The 24013-nt window shown below is 40.3% G+C and overlaps 1 protein-coding gene across 1 annotated transcript; it reads right to left on the bottom strand.

Annotated features, from left to right (window-relative positions):
- Positions 1-4709: 4709 nt before the first annotated feature.
- Positions 4710-22869, bottom strand: auh (AU RNA binding protein/enoyl-CoA hydratase). Its single transcript, XM_086054126.1, has 10 exons — positions 22592-22869; positions 17069-17136; positions 14970-15057; positions 13879-13965; positions 12530-12622; positions 11095-11151; positions 10286-10473; positions 10117-10167; positions 8995-9042; positions 4710-5788 (listed from the first exon to the last, which is right to left on the bottom strand). The coding sequence occupies exons 1-10, from the start codon at positions 22815-22817 to the stop codon at positions 5711-5713; spliced, it is 984 nt and encodes a 327-aa protein (XP_085910252.1). The 5' UTR covers positions 22818-22869; the 3' UTR covers positions 4710-5710.
- Positions 22870-24013: the final 1144 nt, after the last annotated feature.

Here is a 24013-nt window from a genome sequence, read left to right as displayed (position 1 = left end):
GGCGGAACGGGACGGGGGGGGTGATCATTTTTATGAATAAGGGCGGCGGGGGGGTCACGGCCGGAAGGGTACCCCAGGTCAAGGGTTGCGGCCGAACCGGCAAAAAAGGGTCATGTGCCCAGCTGTGATTATTAAATCAATTATTATTAAAGAGTCTTATGCATTTATTGCTGTACCAAACCGTGACCCCCATACCGAGGTACGTACCGAACCGTGACTTTTGTGAACCGTTACAACCCTAATATACATATATATATATATATATATATATATATATACATATACATATATACATATATACATACATATATACATATATACATACATATATACATATATACATATATATATATACACATATACATATATACATATATATATATACATATATATATATACATATATATATATACACATATATATATATACATATATACATACATATATACATATATATATATACACATATACATATATACATATATATATATACATATATATATATACACATATATATATATACATATATATATATACATATATATATATACATATATATATATACATATATATATATACATATATATATATATATATATATATATATATATATATATATATATATATTCTTTAAAAACGAAAACTGCGATTTCCAAGTGTCAATTTCCAAGTGTCAATGTTATTGAATGAAAAAGTACAGAGAACATTTTATGGCCAGTTGTTATTCATGTTGAAATGCAATTTGCACTGATGAATACTGTTATTTCCCTGTTTTTAAATCTAAAGGTTGAGTGAGCATTTAATTGCCAGTGATGTGTCATGTTTCAAATGGACCAAAAGACATTAAGAATCTTGAAATTTAAATTAAAAAAAGTAAAAAACGAAAGGCAGACTGGTTTGGTATAATGTGCTTGGATTTATTGGTGTTCCATGTAAAAAAGGATGTCAGTCTAAATGGTTGGCCCCCCCGCATTTTCACCTCACTAAATCTGGCCCTCTTTGCAAAAAGTTTGGACACTCCTGCCTAATGTTAGGGTATTTGACGCGGTTTTCAGTATTGGCCTGACTTGATGGTATTGGACTAATACATTTTCCGCCAATACCGGTCAGATAATTGTAGTTATCGTGCATCCTTAAAAAATAGCGCTCAAAGCTTAAAATATTCTTGTTGGAACAAGACGTTTCTTGTGCTGTGCTAAATTATAATTTTCAAGCTCAGGTTCCTTTCTACATATTCTTTTCTGTTTGCTTGAAATTATTGTAAACCCTGCTGATTACAGTAAAATATGCACATTGCATAAGTGTGTACAAAATAAAGAATCATGACAAGAGGCTGTTTCAGAAAATACATCCATCCATTATCTATACCGCTTACCCTCATAAGGGTCGCGGGCGTGCTGGAGCCTATCCCAGCTGTCTTTGGGCAGTAGGCGGGGGACACCTTGAACTGGTTGCCAGCCAATCGCAGGGCACACAGAGACAAACATCCGCACTCACAATCACACCTAGGGGCAATTTAGAGTGTCCAATAAACATAACATGCATGTTTTTGCAATGTGGGAGGAAACCGGAGTTCCCGGAGAAAACCCACGCAGGCACGGGGAGAACATGCAAATTCCACACAGGTAGGCCGGAGCCGGGATCGAACTCACGACCTCTGAGGTGGACGTGCTAACCGGTCGACTACCGTGCCGCCCTTCAGAAAATACTTCTGGTCAACACCAGATGGGAGTGTTTCCTATTGTGTCAAAGACGTCTACAAAAAGAATACAGTACTAGTGTAATACTCAGTATTATACTATCACTTTTAGCGATGTTCATGACTGAGCATAAGCATCAATTCGGTTAGCAATGTACAATGAGCTGTTGCTCGTTTTATATTGCTATGTTGCTACATCTATTTCATTCCAATGTTGTTGCATGATAGATGCACAGCTGGTTTTGTAAAAGGACTAATCTTCTGTGACTGCCGTTGGGCATTTGGGTCCATCTATTTAGGATGTTAGAAAACAATCAGCACTGAGTGAAGATGAAGACCAAGTTTGCGTCTCGCCAGTTGCATCATTTCACTCAATCAAGTACGGTGGCCCTGAAGTACATAACACAACCTAAACAAAGCTAACTGCAACAGCAAATAAAATACATCCATCCATCCATTATCGATACCGCTTATCCTCACAAGGGGTTCGCGGGCGTGCTGGAGCCCATCCCAGCTGTCTGCGGGCAGTAGGCGGGGGACACCCTGAATTGGTTGCCAGCCAATCGCAGGGCACACAGAGACAAACAAACATTAACACTCACACCTAGGGGCAATCTAGAGTGTCCAATCAACATACCATGCATGTTTTTGGAATGTGGGAGGAAACCGGAGTACCCGGAGAAAACCCATAAATAAAATACATAAATCCCCCAAAACAATCTCAACTGCAAATGAAAAACCACATTAAGAGGTCAGTATGTGGGAGAGATGAGACTCGTCGCTGATTGGTTGTTTAGTTTTCTGCTGTTTTTTGTTTTATTTTTTTGTGTTTATTTCGCCTATGTCTTTGTTTTGTTTTGCACGTCAGGGCCACCATAGCCACGGGTCTGCCACCCTCAGCTCCAGGGCCGCTCTGTGACTGGAAAATAAATGAGTATTCAATTTAAATTATTTCATTTTTAAAATCTACTCATACAGTTAAAGAGGTTTTGTTACTGTTATTGCATTAAAATAAACCTTTTCAGTTTGAGATTTTTGTCACTCAAAATACCCATAAGCCATCCATTTATCCGCCGTTTTGTCCGGCCTTAAAAAAATAGTACCTGCCATTCGCATAGATTACATAGGTTTTTTTTTAATTTTTTTATTTAAAAAATAAAAAATAAAAAAATTAATTTACAACTTGGACATAAAAGACAACTAGACAATAGACAATTAAGTCGCAAGTAACTTACCACTAAGTATTAGAGTAGCACCAAGAACTGTACCAAATACAATAAGAAATTGCGTGAATTTCAAAGTGGAAAAAAAAAAAAAAAGCCTTTAAGCACCTTTTAATCAAAAAAACAAAACAAAAAACGGAGACAACTATAGAGCAGTGAACAAAAGGCCGGCTGGGCAAAGTGTATGTAATAGTCATAAAGTGACCATGTCCTCCTTAGAAAACAAAATCGAGTCCCAACGTTCAACAAATGTCAAGGTGAAGGAAAAATTGCCCTATTCAAGGTGAAGGAAAAATTTCCCTATTTTCAACAAAGCCACGATCCCCAACAAAATACGCCGCTTTTCCCTCCTTGCGAGCAGCTTCAATCTTTGGCCAAAGATTCTTGCGATTTTCTCTGTCAATCTTGCAAAGGTCATCAGCAAATGCAGACCATTGTCGCGTAGGTATCATGAGTTCTTAGCAGCCTTCCAAACCGCCACCCTATGAACCCGGTATGAAAACTGGATGATCACGCTTCTGGGCCTCGTCGCATTCTTCAAGCCAAGGCGGTGGACGGTGTTGATCACCTCACGCTTTTTATCTTCTGGTGAGACAGCCTGGCAAATTTTGATCACTTCCATACGCAACTGTTGATTCTCAATTGATTCCGATATGCCGTTGAGTCGTAAATTCCAGCGCCGAATATCTTTCCGTGTCAACAATTCTGGGTTCCAAATTGTCAGCACGTTTTTTCTCTTCTTCATAAAGCTGCTCAACTTGAGCGGTTGACCCTCGCAGCATTGTGCATTGTTTTGGGGGGGGATATCGAATGCTGCGATTGTATTGACGCTTAAACAGTGCTTCTCTTGCACTGACACTTTATTTTTAAATTTTTTATTGAAACAGTAAGGGAACAACGAATTGTTACAGTCATCATGTGCTGTTTTGTCCAGACACATTTTTTTTCTATATTGAAAAGAGTGATTTTCTTTTACTTTTTACTCAATACATTTTCAAAACGGAGCCGTTACTTTTGGTTTACATAATGCATGATGATTTAAAAACTAAATTAGACCAATGTACGTGGCTCCGCCAATCATATGAAGGCGGCCCCGGACTTCCCAGCTCCTAGCCCCATCTCAAGCTATGACATCACCCGAGAAGATAATTTAATTGGAAGGTCAGAAGAAGTAAAACGACGGACGACGTGGAGTGTGTCGACGTTGAAACTGTCAACAATTTGAGCTCGACTCGAGCCAGCGCCAGCGAGTCAGCAGCTGGCTGACGCCCATCCACGGCCTTATTAGAGAAAACATATTGAGGTAAAGCTAAATGATGACCCTTTCGTTAGCATGGCCTGGTTAATGACATTAGTTTTATACTGTTTGAATGAAATAGCAGTTCATTCACAAAAACGTGATTTCAAGAGGTGGGTCTACCTGCATGGTGTGTTAAATGATGACCTTTCAAATTTTATAGCCTTTAAATTATGACATAAGGAGGTAAAATACTTTTTACTTTTACCCACGAAGAACATTTCAGAGCCTGTACTTTTTTACTTTGACTGAGACCAAAGTCATGTTTTATTCAAGTAATAGCACTCAAGTACAGACTGTCAGTACTTTTCCCATCTCTGCTCTCAAGTCCATTAAACCTAGTAACGGCCCTGTTGCATGTTAGTAATGATCAAAAGGAGGATGTTTCACATTACATAAGTGGTCGATTTCATTACAACTGCATGTGTCAGACCTTATATTTAGCCATCTGGGATGTGCCACAGTACAGAAGGATTACAAGCATCATCAGTCCAGATGAGTTTGAGGTTTATGTACAGTAGTAACAAAAACACTGCTACCTACAGAAATGAATTAAATTTATCACAGGCGTTGGGTCGAAACCTCCCATGTCACAATTTGGTGAATTACATATTTTTGGACAAATCCTCACAATTGGTCAGTCATGACGTCTGTCACAGATATGACAACAAATTGTTACAGTCATCATGTGCTGTCACGTGTCACAGATGTGACAGACATCATGACCGACGTTATTTTTTTCCAAATTGATCAATCTAAAGTGTTGAAAATGACTTGCTGTCTTTGACGGTGCATTATTAATGGTTAAACCAACATGCAATTTTGGGGGGAGGGATCCTGAAAAGTGATTATTTTGGAGGCGCAAGGATTCCACCAGACGCCAGGAATATGTTATCAGTGAGCACCGTCGACTTTGTGACAACAGACAAGAAGGCTTTCTCTTCCACAAATCCATGCAAACCTTAAGGTGTGTGGTATGAGCATACGCAGGTTCCAATGCATCCCAGCCTGTTCATTTTACTCCAATGTGAGCGAATGTTGAATGAGTGATTTAAATAAGCAGTCAAGTGAAAACTAATGACACCACAGTCACTTATCAATCATTGTGACATAGGCTGTAGGCTTTGGTTTGCAAAATGGCCATGGCAATTCCCAGGTCACAGTGTGTTTTTTGCAAACAGAAACCCAAGTTAAAAAAAAAAAAAAGAGACATCATTCAAGAAGCAATAACAAAATCATACAAAGTTATGGCTTTTGGGATTGGAGAATTAAAAAGATATCACTTAAAATTGCCCGCACAATATGGTATGGTCATGTACATTATACAGTAGCTATTCTGATGTACAGTAAAGCACTGCGCAAACATCATCCTGCCCTTCAGGTACTGTGCAGGCTAATGCACTCAAGTGTCCAATTTCACCTCTAAGCTTGTGGGAAGCAATGGTACAAGAACTTAAGGCAGAACTCTTGAATACTTGGGAGCACGACGACTCACTCCCCCTTGTACTGAGGAGGTCTCTTTTCCTTGAATGCAGCCAAACCCTCCAGTCGATCTTTGGTTGGTATTACCTTTGAAACAAATATGTAATCAATACTCCTTACCAATTGTTATCAAGTGCCTTATTTTGTATTTAACACAGTGATGAGACAAGATAGAGTACTTAGTACACGACATGGGACTTTAGACCAATGTAGCAATTTGCATCCCATTTGCATTTTTTTTTAAAGAGGCCATACCTTGCTATTTTAAGTTTTCCACATCTAATTTCTTATGAAATATTAGTTATTTTGGTGGCTATATTTGTAACCCGCAAGTAAGATGCCCGGTTAACTCAAATTCTGCCTCTCCTCGTGCGGCTGCCACACCCCTTTCATGGCGTCGTCCTAAAACTGGTTGCTGCGCAGAGGGACGCCCTTACCAACAGGCTTACCTGGCCTCGAGCCCAGGAGCCTATCAGATTAAAAAAAAAAAAGAAGCTCGCTCTAGGGAGCTTATCGGAAGGCATTCCATTCCATATTATTCTGTTATTTGTTTATTTGTCAGTTAATCATGTCATCCGCGGACCAATCACATACTAGTATGAACATTCTCAGCCAATCCTCATGGAGAGGAAGTTCCCGTGACTGATCCCCGCGCGTATTTGTTTACGCATCCAAGCTGACAGTCCGGTAGCTGGCGGCACCTAATCAGTCAATATTCTGTCCAAGTGAACACACATCTCACTTTGACAAAAAGGACATCATGAGTGGATAGGTTGGAATATCACAGATGCACCAGGAGTGCTTTTTCAACAACGGCAGATGTACTGGTCAGTCCTTGCAAAGTTGTCTCGGAAGGTTACAAAGTTTGGGCTATGGGCCTTGTGGACTTAGAAGTGCAGAATTTTAGACAGGCATACTAGCAGGATCAACCAGGCTGCCTCGGAGCCAGGGCTGGGCTGGCGGACGGGCGGCTATGGCGGGGGCTGGACCGGCAGGCTAGGCACACGCTCGCCCGCGGCCTCCGCCATGGTGGCTGCTACCGGAGCGGAGCGGATGCCGGCTGGGTCTGGCCGGCCTCGCTACGAGGGGGCGCAAGAAATGCGGAGAGAGAGAGCGACCCACGGGCCGGAGGAGCTGTCAATCCGAACGCCGGCACGACGACTTCATTGGTTCTTCTTTTGGGATCCTGCAGAATGCCCGCCCCTTCCTTTGCTCCCCGTCTACCATTGTGAAAGTGTGGTGTTTCCTTAAATTAGTGGCAAGTTTTCTACCCTGCCAAAGGGATCTTGTTTGTATTTGGCGCAGGGCATTGTGGGATGCATGATGCCAGCATCCGGCACTCTATATTGTGTTTCTGTACGTTAATTACCATTTACATACTATTGTGTTAACGTGGCTAAAAGCTTAAAAAAAAATATTTAGCATGATATGGCCTCTTTAAATATCACAAAAATATGGCTTTTGAACAGGGATGTATAGCCTTTATATTCAACGTACATGGGTAATTCCATATTTGTTAAAAAAAAAAAAAAGTCCATAGACACATTAACAAATCCACATTTGGTACAAAAGAAATATTCAAGTCAACAGCAATTGCTCTTGTTAACTACGGTAACGCAAATGATTCTCTCCCTGGTTTGCATAGTTCAACTTTCTTGTGATTTATCCCTTAAAAATCGCCTCCTTTGTATTCCCACACAGATTAATTTGAATGATTTCTTTTCTCAGCTATTTAACAATGCGAAAGGCCAAAGGAATTATCCGGGTTTATAAGAATCTTCAAACTAAATAATTCTTTTTGAGACAACTGAAATTGGAATATTTTCAAAGACAGGGCCTTTTTCCCCCAAATTTTTTTATATTAATTTCACAGCATTTAAAATGTTTTTTGTTGGTACATATCAGGGGTCCATTTCACAAATCAGGTCCATCAAACTCTGAGTGTAATCCTGAAGTCTGAGTTGATCTACTCTGAGATAGGAAACGCTGAGTTTCTGATTCCAGAATAGCTGATTTGAATCAGTTTTCTCAACTCGGCATATCTTCACCTGGAGTTAAGCTCGTGCACTACAACTATGCAAAGACAGCATGAATGGAGCCTCAATTCGCCGAGTCACCTGGCAACAAGGGAGGGGTCAATATATGTGAAAGTTTCACAATAATATAACAGAGGAAAACTGCTTGCTTCCGCCTATTCATTTAGGTGCAATCTTGTGGGAGAGAAGCGCATTTAACAGCTGACGAAATATAAAAACATTGTCCAAACAGTTAAGACCTCGGCATGGGGGTGCACTGAAAAAAATTGTTGAATTTGCTCAATTGTTTTTCGTCTGGTGGTTGCACAAAATAAAATCATCTGGAGCCAGATATATTTTTTCAGTAGATGTATAGTCTGCTTTAAAAAAATTATCTAGATTCAGATAATTATATTTCATGCACCACTTGAAGAAATAAAATTGAGTAAATTTAACGGACACTTTCTTTCAGTGTATGTAGACGATGGCCTGTCTCTGCATAGTAAGGCTGCACCTTCATCCACGGGATCATTATTAAAAGGACGTCACGTTTGTCTCCATCCACTGAAAAAATGGTGTGTTGAATTTACTCTTATTTTGTCAAATTTTTGCACAAAATAAAATCTGGAACCAGACATTTATTTGGTAGATGATTATATTTCGTGCAACCACTTGAAGAAACAACTGAGTAAATTCAACAGAAACCTTTTATCAGTTACTGTGCTTAATGGACTTCTCATATACAGACTCCAATTTTTTTTTTTTTTTTTTTAATGACAGACAACAGAATGCTATGCCAAAACTCGCCTGTACGAAGTGAAGGACTGAGGAAATGAAAAGGAGTGTGTGGCTCAGAAAGAGGGCGGAGACAAAGAGAAACCCGAGGTTTATTGAGTTAAACCTGGTGCGGACCAGGTTAGGTTCAGAGAGTCTGTTACTGCGGTAACTGACCGAGAGCTTAAATTACCTCACTCTGAACCCGTGTAGAGTTACGCCTCTTTCTCTGGTTTGAGTTACTTCCCTTTTTGAAATGGAAAACTCAAAGAGTTTCCCTAATTTCAGGGTTAACAGAATTTGAGTTTTCACTAAACCTGCTTTGTGAAATGGACCCTGGAAGTTTGCTTTAGCATGACTTCAAACGTCAATAAAAACTTATATTATAATTAGACTGACCTGTGGTTGAATTAGAATGTTGACATGTAAAAATCAAGACTTACTATTCTTTCCTTGGTATGTGCCAATTTTTGCAACATTTCAACATGAAAGAATTGTACTCACTTGGGCATAGCATGCTTCTTCAATAGCCAAGCCTGTAGACAGATCCACCTGAAAGACATCGTAGCAACTCTTGCAATCTCACAAGTGTGATTTTAATCAAGCTTCCTGAAATGAACTTATTTTTTATTCTCACACTGCTTTATTTACCAAATATCAGGAATGAGACAGTTTACCCATTAAAAGTGCGAACATTTTAAATGGTTTCAATTTGAACAATTTTTACTACTGTATTTAGTGCAACATGCTTTACTGTGAAGGTGATGGAGCCAGACAAGCTAAAGTTTAGCTATGCGCGCATGCACGAAAAACAAAGGTGGGTCCATGGCGAAAATCACAAGCATCGTCTGTCGGTGTCCGATATTAGTGGGGGCTCGGTGGCCCGGGGCCAGTGCGCCGCTGTGTCGGGCCAATACCTACCTTCAGACACTAGCCTGATCGAGCCACTAACCCACCGAAGATTTAAGGCCGCCGAAAATGACCCAAAATTGTCATTTCAAATTTAGTCGTAAAGACTTATCACAGAAACCGGTTAACGCTTGACTGGATAAAGTCAACGTAGAGATTGACTTTTTGACTGACTTTTTTTTCTTTTAAGCGTCAATCCAAACATACTTTTTTCAAGAATATGTTCCCAGCAGGCCCACTAGCTGAAACACGGCATTCTGATGAATTTTGCGTTTGTGGAATATAAGTTAAGCAGCAAAATGCACTCGTTTTTAGCCATCTCTGGGGGCGGCCATTTTGTCTTCTATCGACTGAAAATGACATCACAACTGCTCACAACGACCAATTACGGCAGACCTGTTTACTTAATCTGAGCCGTGATTGGTCGTTGTGAGCAGGTGTGATGTCATTTTCAGTCGACAGAAGACAAAATAGCTGCCCCCGGAGATGGCTAAAAATGAGTGGAATAACACTTATTCAACAAACGCAATATTTATCAGAATTCCCTGTTTCAACTAGAAAATGACATCACAACCGCTCACAACGACCAATCACGGCTCAGATTCAGAAAACAGGTCAGCCGTAAAAAAGTCAATCTCTACTTCGCGGAAATTCACTTATTGCAGAATGCAGAAGTTGGTAGCGCATATAGCAGATTGCTGTGCATTGCTGTCTTACCTCTATACCCTGATTGATGGCCAGTTTTGCCATTCTGACTGCAATGGGACCCTGTGGAAACAAAAACAAGGTCAAACAGGGCTCCAAATATAGGACAGCATTAAAAGAAAAAAACAAAATGACCCCAAATGCTTTCCTTGAAAGCTTGTTGCGACTAGCGCCCTCCCACCTGAGGGTTAATCTCGCGCGCAAGCTCCAAAGCTCGCAGATAGGCAGCATCTCCACTCTTATTCTGCTCCACAGAATGACTGACCAGCCCCAGGCGACAGGCCTCTGCTCCATCCACCACGCGGGCCGTGTACATCAACTCTTTCGCATGGGACACACCAATTACCCTGGGGAGACGCTGAGTACCACCTGTATAGGAAAACAGCAACATATGATGCCCCGTACATGAAATCAAATGTACAAAACCATTCAAGAGATGACTTTTTTTATAGCATTATTTAAGAGAAAATAAAATAATGAATGCAAATTCACTATCATCAAGAATAAGGGGGGGGAGAACCCGTCTATAGGCCGGTGCGCCTCTAATTTTAAACGGCGGTCCATTGGCAAGTCCGACGAAACCTTCACTAGGACAACCCCAAACCCCCCGCTGGACGATGTCTGAACAGAAATGGTGACTCACTGCGCCTTTCAAGCCTCTTCCTAGCCTGGTCCCTCACTCGAATCTGTACCCCCAAGCAACAACCCACTATTTTCCTCCCCGCGCTCGCCGGAGCCATCGAAGCCTCGCCGCGGGAAAATAGACTAATAAGGGAATGCAGACGAATGGCGGACTAAATCAAGGGGTTTCAGTCTATACATTTGAACTATTTTAAAATTTTTCCGATCATTCATAAACAGTCAGCAAAATGGCCGTCCGTCAGTGACAGATAGATGGACCGGTCTATCACATAGATGGAATGCCCAGCTCTGCAAATTACAAACCACAAAGTATGTTACATTCATCGTTCAAATGGAAAACATTCTTACCTGCCCCAGGAATAATAGCAAGTTTCGTCTCAACCAATCCCATTTTTGCAGAATTTGCTGGAGGAAAAGATAGCATTGAAATCATTGAAACTTTTAAGGTCTCACATTAATACAGAACAAATAAGTACAGGAACACAATTAATTACATTAGTAGACCGGCACATGTACTGATTAAAGATTTTCAATCAGTCCATTATCTTGAATATGGAGGTGCTGATTTTCCAATCCAAGGAAAGGATTTGTTTTGGTTCCAATTTAAAACATTTCACAGAAATTGCAAAGACAACTAAAGATGCACACAACTGAAATGTTTACCACCAGACATTGGGCTTTTCCTCATGTATTCCACTTTAAAATCATTTTAAACTAATTAGTGTTAACACCAACCCCGAAAAATGGACCCCTTCCCGAAAAAAAGGAGGGGGGGGGGGTCCATTTTTCAAGTGAAAATAAATACAGTAATTGTGATGTGTATTCTGCACATACACACCAAAAAAAACAACACCTCTGTTTGCAGACAGGGCTAAATCCAATGTTTCCCAGCGTATGTGTTTATAGCCTCATTTTTGGGTGCTCAAAGACACCTGCAAAGCATACCTACCAGAAGAAACTGCATGAAAACAAAAAACGATGGGTAAACAAATGAAAGTAAAGAATATATCCAAAAAACAGATTAACTGAAGTTATTCTGAAAAGATGTTTTGAGTTTGGAATTACAAAGTGTAAAAGAAGGTTATTGATGACAAGACATTAAAAGAACATACAATTGATATAGCTTATAGAGGCAGCCCTGAGATTAACTAGTCTGGCAAGCCACAACCACTAAGAAAGTAGGTCTGGAGACCTTCACCAGGGTTGGACATTGGTTCAAAATGAAATGCGCAATCAAATTCTTTTACTTGCTTTGACGTAGCCTTCGTGAGAAACGTCGCTCTTCGGCGGCGGAGGGCCATACTCATAATGTTCAAAATGGCGTGTGGGAGAGATGACAGTTGGGTTTTATTAAGCATTAAAAGAGAAGTCAACTAAACAAGAATATGTTCTATGTAGCCCCATTAGTCTAAACATGGCCTTCTAATTAATATTGCTTTTGTGAATATGAGTTAAGCAGTAAAATCCACGCATTTTTAGCCATGGATTCAGTCCATTTTGTCACTTCTGTGGACTGAATATGACATCACACATGCTCAGGACTCAGATAACAACCAATCATGGCTCAGCTTCAGAAAACAGGTGAGTGATTAAGATCAAGTGCCTATTAGTTCAGGGTGAAGTGGTACACAAAATAGATGGAAATAGAGCTAGAAGCTATCACAGCATTTAATTTTTAAAAAAAATTGTGGTGAAACATCAAAATTGTGTGCATCCAACAGCAATAAAAATACAAAAACAACCTCTTGCTATTATTCCAAACCAAAAGTGAAAAGAATCTTACAGGCAACTCTGATGTCACATGCCAGTGCCATTTCCAGGCCTCCTCCTAAAGCAGCTCCATCCAGTGCAGCTATTGTTGGCATTGGCAGGTTACCTATTAGTGGAAATACAATTCAGCAGAAGCACAACTATTTGGCATTGTACGAAATGATTCCCTAATTGTGCAACTCAATTGATTTAACAAAACACAAGTCGGTCAACGAAAACATTCAACGAGCATTTCAATTTGGTGCTGCAACTGAAACATTATTCTCTTTGTCCACATTAATGATTCTCGTCACTGTCATTTCCCCTAGAGTTCTGGAAGTATGGCGAACCGGGTCCTCTGATACAGGCCGTTCGGTCCCTGTGAAACCGTTGTGAGAGTTTGGTCCTCATTGCCGGCAGTAGGTCGCGTTCATTTCATGATGAGGGCTGAGCTGCGACCTTGGTCAACCATTTGGTTTCAGAACCTCGATTGACAGAAATTGCGTCTCTGATGGCTCTGCAATCTTCAACTCTCACTGGAGTGGTTTGCTACAGAGTGTGAAGCGGTTGGGATAAGAATCAGCACCTCGAAATTTGAGGTCATGGTCCTCAGTCAGAATAGGTTGGAGTACACTCTCGGCGTCGAGGATTTCCCAGTCTATGTTCCAACCTTCGCTTATGCTCATGAGCTACGGGTCATGAGAACAAAGAACAAGGTCATACATCCAAGTGGTCGAAATGCCTTTCGCGGCTCCTGCACAAGAGGAGCCAGATGAGGTAGCTCGGGCATCTGGTTAGGATGCCTCCCGGGTGAAGTGTTCCAGGCAGATCCCACTGGGAGGGGGCGCCAGGGAAGATCTAGGACATGATGGAGAGACTGTCTCTCGGCCGGAATTCCCCTGAAAGAGCTGAACGAAGTGGCTGGCGAGAGGAAGTCCATGCTTCCCTGGTTCAACTGCCCCCTGCAACCCACCTCAGGATTTGCCTAAGAATACGGTATACTCCATTCTAGGTACGATATAATTTAACTCTGTAAAATGATGAATTTTAGACTCCTCAAATTGAGAAAGCATCATTTGAACAGGTTATCAGTCACTCAATTAAACCCTAAAATTGAACCCAAAGCAAATGAGCATCGCTGTCGTCGGGCGGAATCCTCCCATCTCCAAAACTACCGCTGATAAGGACACCACTGTTGAGCCGTTGACATTGTATTGTCAAAGAGAGCATGCCAGTTTATATTTGGTAATTTGTACCAAAGACCCACATGGGGACTGACCAATAGTACTGATTTGTGAGAAAAAAAAAAAAAAAAAACACACGCAAAAAAGTGACAATATAACACCCATAGCCAAGAAAAAAAAAAAACGTCCAAATATTCACCCAGCTCAGTGATGAGCGCTCTTGCTTTGGACACAAATGGACCCACTTCACTTTGATGCATCTTGGCCCTCTCTTTGAGGTCTGCTCCTGCACAGAGGACAAAGCAGTCTCATCAGGCTAGAGGCTTTTTGAAACATTTTGTCTGTTTTATTGCAGGAGCTGTAGTAACATTAAATGCTTGTGTTCACACTTAAAAAAGTACATCTGCACATTTTGAAATCCGAACATGCTTTCCCTTATGTTTGGCGAGGCAATTAAAGGATTAGTAGCTTGTGTACTTCAACTTCAGCGCATCTTCACCTATGTGCACAGCTTGCACCCACAACATGGCTGTGAACAGTGAGAGGAGCTCTACCAACAACTTTTCCAATCCCGAGCGATTATTTCTTCAAAAAGCAACTTGCGATTTTATTCATGCTAAGAATATGAGAGCTTAAGGAGAATCATTTCCACCGTTTCCCGGATGGCAATAAATACATGGTGCCTAGGATAACATTGCAGAAGCAAGGACTTCTTCTACACTTGCAAGCTGCAAAAAAACCCCCAAAAAAACAAAACGGCATTACAATGAACGTTCAGCCAGAGGGCGCCACCCCAAATTGGTTGGTTTTTACCAAAAAATAGTATCGGTTTAAATACTCATTAAGAAGGAAAAAGCAGCCTAGGAGACAGTGGTGGTCAGTGAGGTTATTGTGCAGTGGCAGACTCCACAAGAGCAAGTGGGAGAGAGTGGGAGTCTTGCGAGAGTGAGGAGAATTCGTGTAGATCTGTCCTACGTGAAAACAAAGCTCATTTCCAAGAGGAAACTGGCACTCGTGTCTGCTATAACAAGCACGAACGGCCAACAAAGACATAACTTAATAATTCACCGTTGACATTGTAAAGGAAATGATTGGCTTTGAAATTCTCTCCCTACTGTTCCCAGCTTGTACCGCTGCGTTTGGTGTGTATCCGCTAGCTTCCACATGATGAACGCAAAAAAAAATGAAGAGAAAGGCGTCCGACTCCAGCACAACAGAGAATTCTTAAACCTCTCATTCATTCATTTGACAAATGGACAAAAGGAAATTGACACCGGCACCGAGACTTACCTGCACAGAAGATCCCTGGAACTAAACTGCAAACAATTACACTGCGGACTTTGTTATTCTTTTTGATATCCCCCACAGCCTCAGACATCTGAAAGAAAGTTTGGAAAATTTGATTGCAGCACATTCAATGACACATTCAATGAACTATTCATGGCCATGAAAAAGTACTTGTCCTCCTCAGAATTTTTATTTTTGCAAAGTTTGATCACTTTATTGTTCAAGATAACAGACAAGTGTCTGTCGGATAAAGATAACCTAAGTAAACATAAAATGCAGTCCTTATATGGAGATTTAATTTACTCAGGGAGATAACCACTATTCAAAGTTACCTAGCGCTGTGTGAAAAAGTACTTTAAACCAACAATGAGTCTTTCACGTGGCTGTGGAGATATTTTGGGTCACTCTATCTTGCAGTACAGTGTTGCTTTAATTCAGCAACACTGGTTCGAGCATGAACGGCCTTTTTAAGGCCATGCTACGTCATTTCAATCGTATTCGTGTCTGGACTGACTCCCAGGAAATTCTTTTTCTGAAATGCTGTGTTATATTTATGCCAGATGTAATGAGTCGCGCATCATCCAAGAAGTTCAACTTTTGTCTCCTAAGTCCATATTTTTAAATACTTCTCCAAAAATACATGGGAAACATTTGAATGATCTCACCCGCTCCATCCCCCTCCTCCTCCCCCTCCCCCTCCCAAACTAAGATCAGCCTTTATGGGGTTTTTGGGTCAGCAGTAGTTTCCGCACTGGAACTCTGCCATTGATGCTATTTTTGCCCAGTCTCTTTCTCATTGCTGAATCATGAACACTGACCACTGAGGCAAGGGATTCCTGTATTTCATTAGATGTTGTCCTGGGCTCCTGGATAAGCCGTCGCTGTGCGCTTGCGGTAATTTATGTTGGCTGGCAACTCCTGGGAAGGTTCACCACTGTTTTCTCCATTTGTGCATCATGGCGAATAATATCTCTGATCGCTGGAGTCCTACAGCTTTAGAAATGGCTTTGTAACTATTTCCATACTGATACATGTCAAATACCTTATTTCTGTTCTGGAAATTTGGGGGGATTGTGACATTTTGTAGCAGCTTTTTGAGATTTTTTTTGGCTAAATTAATTTTGTCAGATAAGTTCTATTCATGTGATTTCTTGATTGAACAGGTCTGGAGGTACTTAGGTTTGGGTGTGGTCAGTGAAAATGAACTCAGCTTTTCAAAAATAAATGTGACGGATCTATTTTTTCCCCACACAGGGGTAGGTGGCTTTGAATGTCTCTTTTTTTCCTTAATAAACCAAATTACCATTTAAAAACTACATTTTATGTTTACTTGAGTTATCTTTGTCTGATACTAATCTGTGATGATCTTAAACATTAACGTGGGGAAACTATGCTAAAAAACAAGAATTCGAGGAGAGGACAAATCTCTCTCTCTCTCCACACATACAGTACTTGCATATACAGTTTACAGTACATACATGAAATAAAACGTAAAGTTCGATATGATTACACAGTTGACAAAAATTCCAAACTATATATTTTTTTAATTTTCATTTTTTAATAGATGTCTGTCTGTAAATGTTTGTCAAACATCCAGTATCTAATTACCGAATTTCCTCCAAGAGTGAGCAGGTGATTTTATTTTCTCAATTACCAGGGATCTATTGGACACAGCTGTCTATCAGTAAAATGCTAGCGAAAGGGAGAAGCTCCACACACGATGGCCAATGGTGCATTGTTACTTTGTTTTAAAACAAGATAGAATGTCTCGCATTGATAGTGTCTTTTTATTATCGGTTTCTGCCAGTATATGATGAGTTAGACGAGGCACTAATTGTTCCCTTCTTTGCAACTACCAGTAGATGGTTAGGCTTAGTAGCGTGCAGACGATGTAAACAAATACTAATTTATTTTAAAAAACAAAAAACAAATGTACTCTGTTCAAACTAATTTCTTATTGATGTTTTAAATTTACAATAGCAATAGTATTCATTGTAAAGTATTGGATACGCATTTTTTGCAAAATGCTGTCAACTTGATCAAGCACATGCATGAATTTACAGACATTTGATAAATACAAGTGGCAAATAAACATTACATACCATTTTTACCAGATTTTTGCTTATAGCATTTTTGGCTTTTGGTCGGTTTATCCCAACAACCACTATACCTGAAACACAAAGTTAAATCATAATCAAATGTGTTAACAACCATAAGAACATACAAACTTCACAAATCAAAAACAGAAAATGAGTTACATATAGGGGTGGGCGATCTGGCAGAAATATCATATTATGATTTTTTAAAAATAAAATCACGATCATGATTTTACCAGGATTCTTTTTTACATAGTTTTTTTTAAGACTAATTTGCACATTTCTGACCATTTTCCTTATGTTAAACTAGGGCTGCTCGATTAAGCGATTTTGAACCGAAACCGAATTTTCTGGGTAAAATGATGTTAAAAACGTTCTTTTGATTTTTTTTTTTTTTTTGGTGTATCTAAGCCACCGTCGTTTCCTCTGCATTTCCGCTTCCTCCCACGAGCGACAGTCCGGAAAAACTACAAGAACACCGGCGCTACCGGCGATTCTACTATTTTCTCAGCCAAGTGAGCGTTTAGTTAACAAATCGGGCAAATATAGATCTGTAGTGTGCCCCGCATGTATAATACAACCCGCGAGCAAGTAACTCAACGTCTGAAAGGCAGCCCTTTTTTTCTCTCCTCTACAACGGACCTCTGGGCAGCCGGTGCATCCGTACTTTTAAGATTGACAGTGCGTTGTATTATTGAGTGACAGTTTTGCACTAATCATTGATTTATGTTTAAATAAGACCAGGGAGAAAGGTGTAGGGCTAGTCACTAGCTGGTTGGCAAAATGACTTGCTGACAGACTGTTTGGTTTACAGACTTGACTGTCGACCTTCTCTCATGTTGATGATTTCGTTTCAGATGGTATATGCACTTTCTTCTTTCATTATTGGTTTAATTAAGAACAGATCTGAAATCTCTTGTGTAAGTAAAATGCTGTTAATCCCAATGGATTGTTCTGTGTGTTAAGTTAAATTGACATTTTGAGTTCAAAAAAAGAAAAATTAAGTTTAAATAAAATACATTCAAAATACTTCATTTTTCATTATTTTTTTATTTTACAAAGAAATCGTAATCGTAAAATCGGGTTTGAGAGAAAATTGGGATTTTCTTGTTAGGCAAAATCGAACAGCCCTATGTTAAACATAAAACATTTAAAATGTGTATAAAACTCTAAAAGAAAAAAAATTACATGTTAAGTCAGCGACGCTTTCTGAACAGGTTTTAAGTTGAATAGTGACAATTTTTATCAAAATGTGCAGTGAATGTAAACGGTAAAAAGGTAACAATATAAACATAAAAACACAGCTTGTAACGCAGGCCTAGTACTTTGAAGGTTCTATTAAACCCCTCGTTTTCCACTGTTTTAATGGGAATCATGTCTTCAGCAAGGTAATAAGTCACTGCCTCAGTTACTTCTTTACACTGCTTGCTTGTTTTTCATATGGAGCTGTTTAGAATGTGCCATGTAGACGCTCAAACGATCTTTCGTCTTTATGAGATTGTGAACACGTTAAACCGCTTAACGATCTAATATCGTCATATCGCTCACCCCTAGTTACATACAAACATATTCACGACAAACTTGCCACCACAAAGGACAACTTCCTATTAAATTCAATCATTAAAGCGGAAGTCAACCGATACCTTTTTTTCAGGAATACATTCTATGCAAGCCCACTAGTTGAAACAAGGGATTCTGATAAACATTGCGTTTGTGGAATAAGACTTAATCCACCCATTTTTCGCTATCTCAGGGGGCGGCCATTTAGTCACTTCTGTCGACTGAAAATTGCATCACAGTTTCTCAGGGATCAGACAACGACCAATCACAGCTCACCTTTTTTCTGAAGCTGAGCCATGATTGGTCGTTACATGAGCCCTGAGCTGTTGTGATGTCATTTTCAGTCGACAGAAGAGACAAAATGGCCACCGCCAGAGATGGCTAAAAAGGGGTGAATTTTGCTGATTAACTCATATTCCACAAACGCAATATTAATGAGAATGCCGTTTGGGTTAACTTTTGCTTTAAGCGTACTTAAATTTCTAAATACACTACGATTACGTTTCTCAAAGGACAGTTGGCAACCCTATTTTGAAGTGACAGTAAACAGACCTATATGATATGAGAAATGCATTCTGCAGTGCTCCTATATAAAATTATCAAATTGAGATATCAATCTAGATAAGAGGCATAAAAATAATGCTTCTGACAGAAATAAATTAACACTACAGGATTTTGACACTATGAGAACTGTCATTATTTTGCGAAAATTCAACACCTACAAATAATATCTCAGCAGTCTCATCTGTAGCAGATGGAAACATAATTCCAACAGAATTTGAGAGCATAGACATGCGTTTCACACAGGCCTCAGTTTATTAATCTTTACTCTTTCAATCGAAGATGCAAGTGAAGCACTACTTTTAATACAAAAATAATAGAGTAGTAATTACCATGCTGTATTCTCTTACAAAGATTTTGAAATCGTCATTGTCTACCAACAAATATCTTAAGCATACATCACGTTTGGCTGGTTTCATGGCTTTAAAGTCCGCAAGCGTGTCATCTATATCAGCGTTTTTCAAACTGTGTGCGGTGTGCCACAAGATATTGTCAGGTGTGCCGTAGGAAAAGATCTAATTTCAGAGCTGGGCACTTGACCCCTTATATGCCGGTCCAGCCGCGACCCTCAACCCTTGACCTGGGTACCCTTCCGGCCTCGACCCTCAACCATTGACCTGGGTACCCTTCTGGCCTCGACCCCCCACCCTTATTTATAAAAATTATCACCCCCCGCCCCGTTCTCCCCCCCCCCCCAAAAAAAATGTGCATGAAGCCGCCGTGGGAGAGATGCTAATGGAAGAGGTTTATTTAAAGACCATTAGCTGGCTAATTTACTATTCAAACCCGCTGTGGACACGCTTCAAACATGCTTCGAAGGCGCCACTAGTACCTACCCTGCTGCGTGTGCTTACTTCCATTGCGAGCCCTGGGGTTGGTTTTGTCGTATTGTATAATTATTGGGTCCAACAGACGACAAGTCTGCAAGCATTCAACAAGTTACTTTGAACTGTTATTTTCCACACTTCCCCTCCTTCCCGGCCTACAGAATAAAAGCATACCAGCAAACCACTACACAGCATGTTTGCTACGGCATATTTCCGGAAGTTGGGAAGACGCCAGAAGAAGCGCATGAACTCCACCTTGATGTGCCAGCGTCATACTTGAGTGCTGCGCGCCGCTTGACTATACGTGGAGACAAGTTTTTTTGAAACAGTTGCGTTCCAAGTTGGGGGGCATCGCTTCAAAAAGACAGCGCCAACAATGGATATCGTGCCTGCTACAACCATAAAGGGACTGAGATGACTAGACGATACATTTAATTTTATTGCGAAAACGATCTGGAAGGTGAGGGGGAGCTAAGGGAGAACGTTGGTGAGTAGCTTCTATCCACACACATACGTGACATAACACCCACGCAGCTGCCAAACTAGTTTGCTTTGCAGCAGCAACGAGCTGCCTGGTGCATCCTCTCCTCCGTGTGGGAAACTGTACGTCATCACAACATGTGACATAATGGACCGATCAGAGCAGCAACAATTCCTGATCTGTGCGTGGCATGTGTCGCAGACCTGTCGCCAACAGCACAATGCGTAGGTCTTATGAATCAATGCGGCAGTTGCCGATGCGGGAGTAGAAAGAAGCCTAAAAAGAAGCCTTTCACTGAGTAGGCCGAGATGAAATTTGGCCACCTCGCGAACACGTCCCACACATGAGGACCAATTAGTAGGCAGGACTAAAATCCACCTCCGCCCTTGCTTATTCCACTCCTTTTTTTCCCCCAAATGTGTCACCCCCATCCCCCGCCCCAAAAATGGGCATCCGTCCGCGACGGAGGGACGGACTGCCCAGCTCTGGTAACAACCATTACAATCATTTCCTGTTTGGCGGTGTGTGTAGCATCATGTTGTATTATTTTCTCTCCAGACAATTATTCAAATAAATGCCTACTATTTAGCTGTTCAGAGAGGAATATGTTTTGCTTTCACGCGGTTTAAGCAAGACTTCAGTGAAGTGTCCTCAGTCACCCAAGCACTGAACCCGGTCTTTCACGATCGATAACATCACAATTTCATTAAGACTTGAGTTGCGTGGGGCGTAGTTTCAGTGGACATGACAACAGTGTTCGAGAGCAGCGGAGAAAACAGTACGATTTTCAGGATTTTTAAGCCTCTTTTCTCCACATGGTGATTTGGCAGGGTTGTTAACAACACTTTTATCTGTGGTGTACCAAATTAACAATAGATACATTATTTGATAATCACTATTTGATATTCACTTTTCTGTGACTTTAACTGCACCACTTTAGTAAACTAAATGCATAAAGGCAAAATGAAAAATCGATAAAAACAATCCAAACTTTAGTAACTAAATTTTTAAATAAATGTAGTTTACGTACATTCAGTCACAGACGATTTACAACTCCAGTATTTAGTAACATTCAACGAAATGACTAACTTCTAGCAAAATCTTTTTCCAATAAGTTACCAGTAAAGTGGTACCTCTACATACGAAATTTTTAAGTTACAAAACGCCTCAAAAGGAAAATATTGCCTCTAGTTACGAAAGAAATTTAAGGATACGCAAGGTAAAAGTATGGGCTGATACTCGCAGTATGGGCTGCTACTAGCAGTATGCGCTGCAACTCGCAGTGCCAGAGTTTCCTGAACGCAACATACTCATAGCTGCTCTGCCATTGGCTAGCCTAGCATCTTCCTGCCATCCCATTGGCTAAGAGGGACCTCTACCGTTTGTGTCTATGTGGGGAGAAAAAGGGAGAAAATCATTTTTTGTCCATACAAACAAAGTAAGGGATAATAGAAAATATGAAAGGGGGATGCGTTTGGTTGATCTCGCCAAAGAATATAACCGTAATGTATCGACAGTCGCCACGTTATTAGATCAGCTCTTTACAAAACGACAGGCAAAAAACACTTCTGAGAGACAACATGAAGCAAAGAGGGCAAAAAGCGATGAGGACATCAATTAAAAGGTAAACGACCATCATTTTTATTATTTACTCTGTTCTATGTTTTTTACATTATATACAACTCTCATATATTGTGCAATAATCTAATTGTAACAGGTATTTGTTACATTTTTATACTTTATAAAACATTTATGTCTCAATATTGGGGGGCTTGGAATGGATTATGGCATTTACATGGAAAACGCGTCTCTATTTACAAATTTTCTACTTAAGAAACTTCTTCCAGAACCCATTAATTTCGCAAGTAGAGGTACCACTGTACTTTCACTGAAGCATCGCTTTCAGAGTGGGGAGAACGCATGTTTTGACTAAGTTGGTGCAGGATCCAGCCAATGTAGTTTAACGATGGACGGAACTCCACATTTGCTGGCGTTTATGCGACAACTGTGCAAACATCGCGTACCGGATTATACATAGCTTCTAATCGAGCCTTTCACGGAGACAACTGACAAACTGAAAAAACAAAAAAGAAAACATACCGTAGTCCTCTCCGTCAAGATACCTCACGACCAAGTCGTCCTTTGCCTCTGAACTGTACTGTCTTGCCAATGCGCCAAAACCAACCGAAGGAAAAACGGATTTAGCGGAGCCGACATAGCGTTTCGTCGCGAAGTACGACGAGCCTAGCCTGCACGCACTATCACTCTCTGTAAAATGCAAGCGACAGGCTTGCAAAAGCGCCCTGCGTCCAACCAGGGCCGCCATACTTCGATGCGTGCCGTATGACTTTGAACTCTGACCTTAGTCACGTGACATCACGTGACACTTCCCACCAGCTCAGAAATGATATTGTCGATGGATGGAGTTTTAAATGTAAAAAAAACAACAAGATACGTGACACTGCCCACCAGCTCAGAAATGATATTGTCGATGGATGGAGTTTTAAATGTAAAAAAAACAAGATATTAGAGTAACGCAGGCCCCAGCACAGACAACAAGCCAGACAGTGATTTAATTTACATTTCCTTCATGCATTTCATTCATTTCGAAAATTTTAAAAAATCTAGAATGAAATGGAGCAGAAAGACAAAATCACTGAAAAGATTACACAATTTAATAACTGTACATTATATTACGTTTATTGTAAATGAAAACACCAATAAATATGAATCAAAATATTCAACAAAAGGCTGTTGCGCAAGTATGGAGATTTTAGACAACAAAAAACATGGAAGCACAAAACTCCTTGAATAAACAGGCCCAAAAGGGTTACATATGTACGCCGTTTGCGGCAGTAAAAGTATGTTGTCTATAATTAATTTGATGATTTCATTATTGTATATTTACTAACTTTAAAACAACTTTAAAATTAATAATAAAATAGCTGGCCGCCATGATCATTAAACGCGTCTAGTTAACAGTCACATGTGTGACGCTTTGAACTAGACTGCACAATGATATTGTTCCCAGCCAATGCTATGAAATAAATAACAAGGGGGATTCCACTTTTGATGTGAAAGATGCATTGCCGGACGGTCTTTTGATGGCGCAAAATACAATGGAGAACGAGTGAGACCAGGAAGTGCTATGTTTGCTTGCTAGACAGACATGGACAATGCTGTAATTATATGTCCACCTATATGCGTATGAATTTCAGAGTGCTGCTTTGGTACGATGTTTCAACGGCTTAATTTATGAGTCTGGACTCCACTCGCATTATGGACATAACAGCAACAACGTTGCCTGCGCAGAGAATGGCAGATGGGTTGAGAGAAAGCAGATCCTCCCTCGGGCAGTTAATCTTATCTCACATTTCTTTGTTGTTAAAAATACTCCTCACGGCTTTTGTTTTTAATGTCACCTGGTGGCGTGTCTCTTTCCAACTATAAATCACTCCTTGTCCCTGAATGTTTATTGCACACACGCGAGTGCCTGCCTGTTCTTGTGCACACGGGGCTCAA

Source organism: Filicampus tigris, chromosome 15 (assembly GCF_054856515.1).
Source record: "Filicampus tigris isolate MCC_2025a chromosome 15, RoL_Ftig_1.0, whole genome shotgun sequence".
Taxonomy (NCBI): Eukaryota; Metazoa; Chordata; class Actinopteri; order Syngnathiformes; family Syngnathidae; genus Filicampus; species Filicampus tigris.
This window is presented reverse-complemented; position numbering and strand designations above follow the sequence as displayed.